General features: G+C 45.0%; 1 protein-coding gene across 1 annotated transcript; it reads left to right on the top strand.

The window, feature by feature from the left end:
• The first annotated feature begins 375 nt into the window (after positions 1–375).
• Positions 376–1,141, top strand: LOC110105748 (RING-H2 finger protein ATL78-like). The gene has a single exon (XM_020835360.2). It carries the CDS (start codon positions 377–379, stop codon positions 923–925), a length of 549 nt encoding a protein of 182 aa, XP_020691019.2. The 5' UTR covers position 376; the 3' UTR covers positions 926–1,141.
• The last annotated feature ends 584 nt before the right edge of the window (positions 1,142–1,725 follow it).

The raw sequence follows: 1,725 nt of genomic DNA, 5'->3' as shown, positions 1-1,725 counted from the left end.
GATATATTTAGCAATCATTTTTTCTAATGTATAAATTAGTTGCGTTAATGCAAATATTTAATATTTTTTTTCAATATTTTGTTCCCAATGAGCTTGAAGTCTTAGACTTTATTTGAGACGACTTTTTTACCACTTTTTAAAACTGAGTTTTAATAAAAAATTTAAATTTTTATACTAAAATTCAATTTTAAGAAGCCGTAAAAATACACTGTGTTAAAAGAAGCCTTAGTTTTAAACCACAGCAGAAAGTAACCTTTTAAAATTTGTCCCTATCACACCTGCATTATAATATAGGCCCACCAAGCACCGCTGCCACCTTTTCCGTCCATAAATGTCCCTCCCCTTCCATTCTGACAAGCACAAATCCAAATTCCTCATGGCCCCCTCCTCCCACCGCCTCCTCCTCCACACTACAATCACTACACCCAAGTCCGCCACCGGCGAATCCTCCACCACCTTCGACACCAACGTCATCATGATACTTGCTGTCCTTCTCACAGCCCTCATATGCGCTCTCGTCCTCAACGCCATCATCAGCTGTATTTTCCGCCTGCTAGGCCGCTCGAGACCCTCGTTCCCCATCATCCTCCCCCGCACCGCCGCTCGCCGACGAGCTATCCGCAAGGTCCCGGTCGAGTTCTTCTCGCACGGTCTTAAGCTAGCTGGTTCCGGATTGGAGTGCGCCATTTGTCTCGCCGAGATCGAACCGGGGGACCGGATCCGGCTTCTTTCTGTATGCCGCCACGGCTTTCACGTGCGTTGCATCGACCGGTGGCTTTTAACCCAGCCCACCTGTCCTCGCTGCCGCCAATGCCCCTTTGCCACGAGCCCGAAGAGCTCCGATTGCGTCAAATCGGATGAGGTGGACCGAACCGGCATTGAGCCGTTGGGGCCGGAAGGATTAGAAATAGGTTATAGACTATAGTGCAGTGGCATGGGGCTGTTAACATATTGCACTTTTTTTTGGCTAGTTTAAGTATAAATTAATTAATTTTTTTAGCTTGGTTGTAAATATTTTAGCTACTTTTCAGATCAATGGTCTCCTACGTGTCTTCCATCTGGAATCTAAGGCTTTGGCGTATACAATGGCTATTATATTTTTTATGGATTAAATAATTAATGGGATAAAGGCTTGAAGTTATAGTAAATAATTACACATAATTTCAATTTTATATTTAAAAGTGAGATTACCTGTGCTAAGTTTTTTAACTAAAGTTTTGATTGGTGGGGTCAAAGGTAGTTGTTAAATGCAATCTAGTTAGTACAGCTTCATTTTGGGATGTAGACAAGTAAATAGGGGTGTTAAAATGGGTTGCGGGTCAAGTTTGGGTTGAATTTGGATTGTCTTGGGTTTAAAAGGGCTGGCCTTAACCCTACCCATTTTTGTAGATGAATAAGAATATCCAACCCGAGTCTGACCTGTGTGGGTAACCGGGTTGACCCTACCCGACCCACAAACACGAAACAGTTGCACATGTTCGGGTGTCGAATGTGGCCATGCGGCGGTGGGGCCTAGGGGTAAGCACGGGAGTCAATACTGCAATCCTCCAGCGGGTTAGTGAGGCTGGCTACTAGCCGGATCGTCTGGATGTTGGAGGGTTAATTGGCAAAGGATGGACTGCTGGAGGTGGGACGCGATGTCAACCGGCCCGGCGAAGACGTTGCACGTCCGCGGCCTACATTGGTTCGAACTCTAAATTAACTTCAAATTCTTGAGGTCAGTTG

This window comes from Dendrobium catenatum, unplaced genomic scaffold (genome assembly GCF_001605985.2).
Source record: "Dendrobium catenatum unplaced genomic scaffold, ASM160598v2 fragScaff_scaffold_215, whole genome shotgun sequence".
Classification (NCBI taxonomy): Eukaryota; Viridiplantae; Streptophyta; class Magnoliopsida; order Asparagales; family Orchidaceae; genus Dendrobium; species Dendrobium catenatum.
Note: the sequence above shows the minus strand (reverse complement) of the source record. Positions and strands in the feature narration are given on the sequence as shown.

Bases quoted from the DNA above. Each gene is read 5' to 3' on its own strand.
- LOC110105748 (XM_020835360.2), top strand. From the start codon at position 377: ATGGCCCCCTCCTCCCACCGCCTCCTCCTCCACACTACAATCACTACA.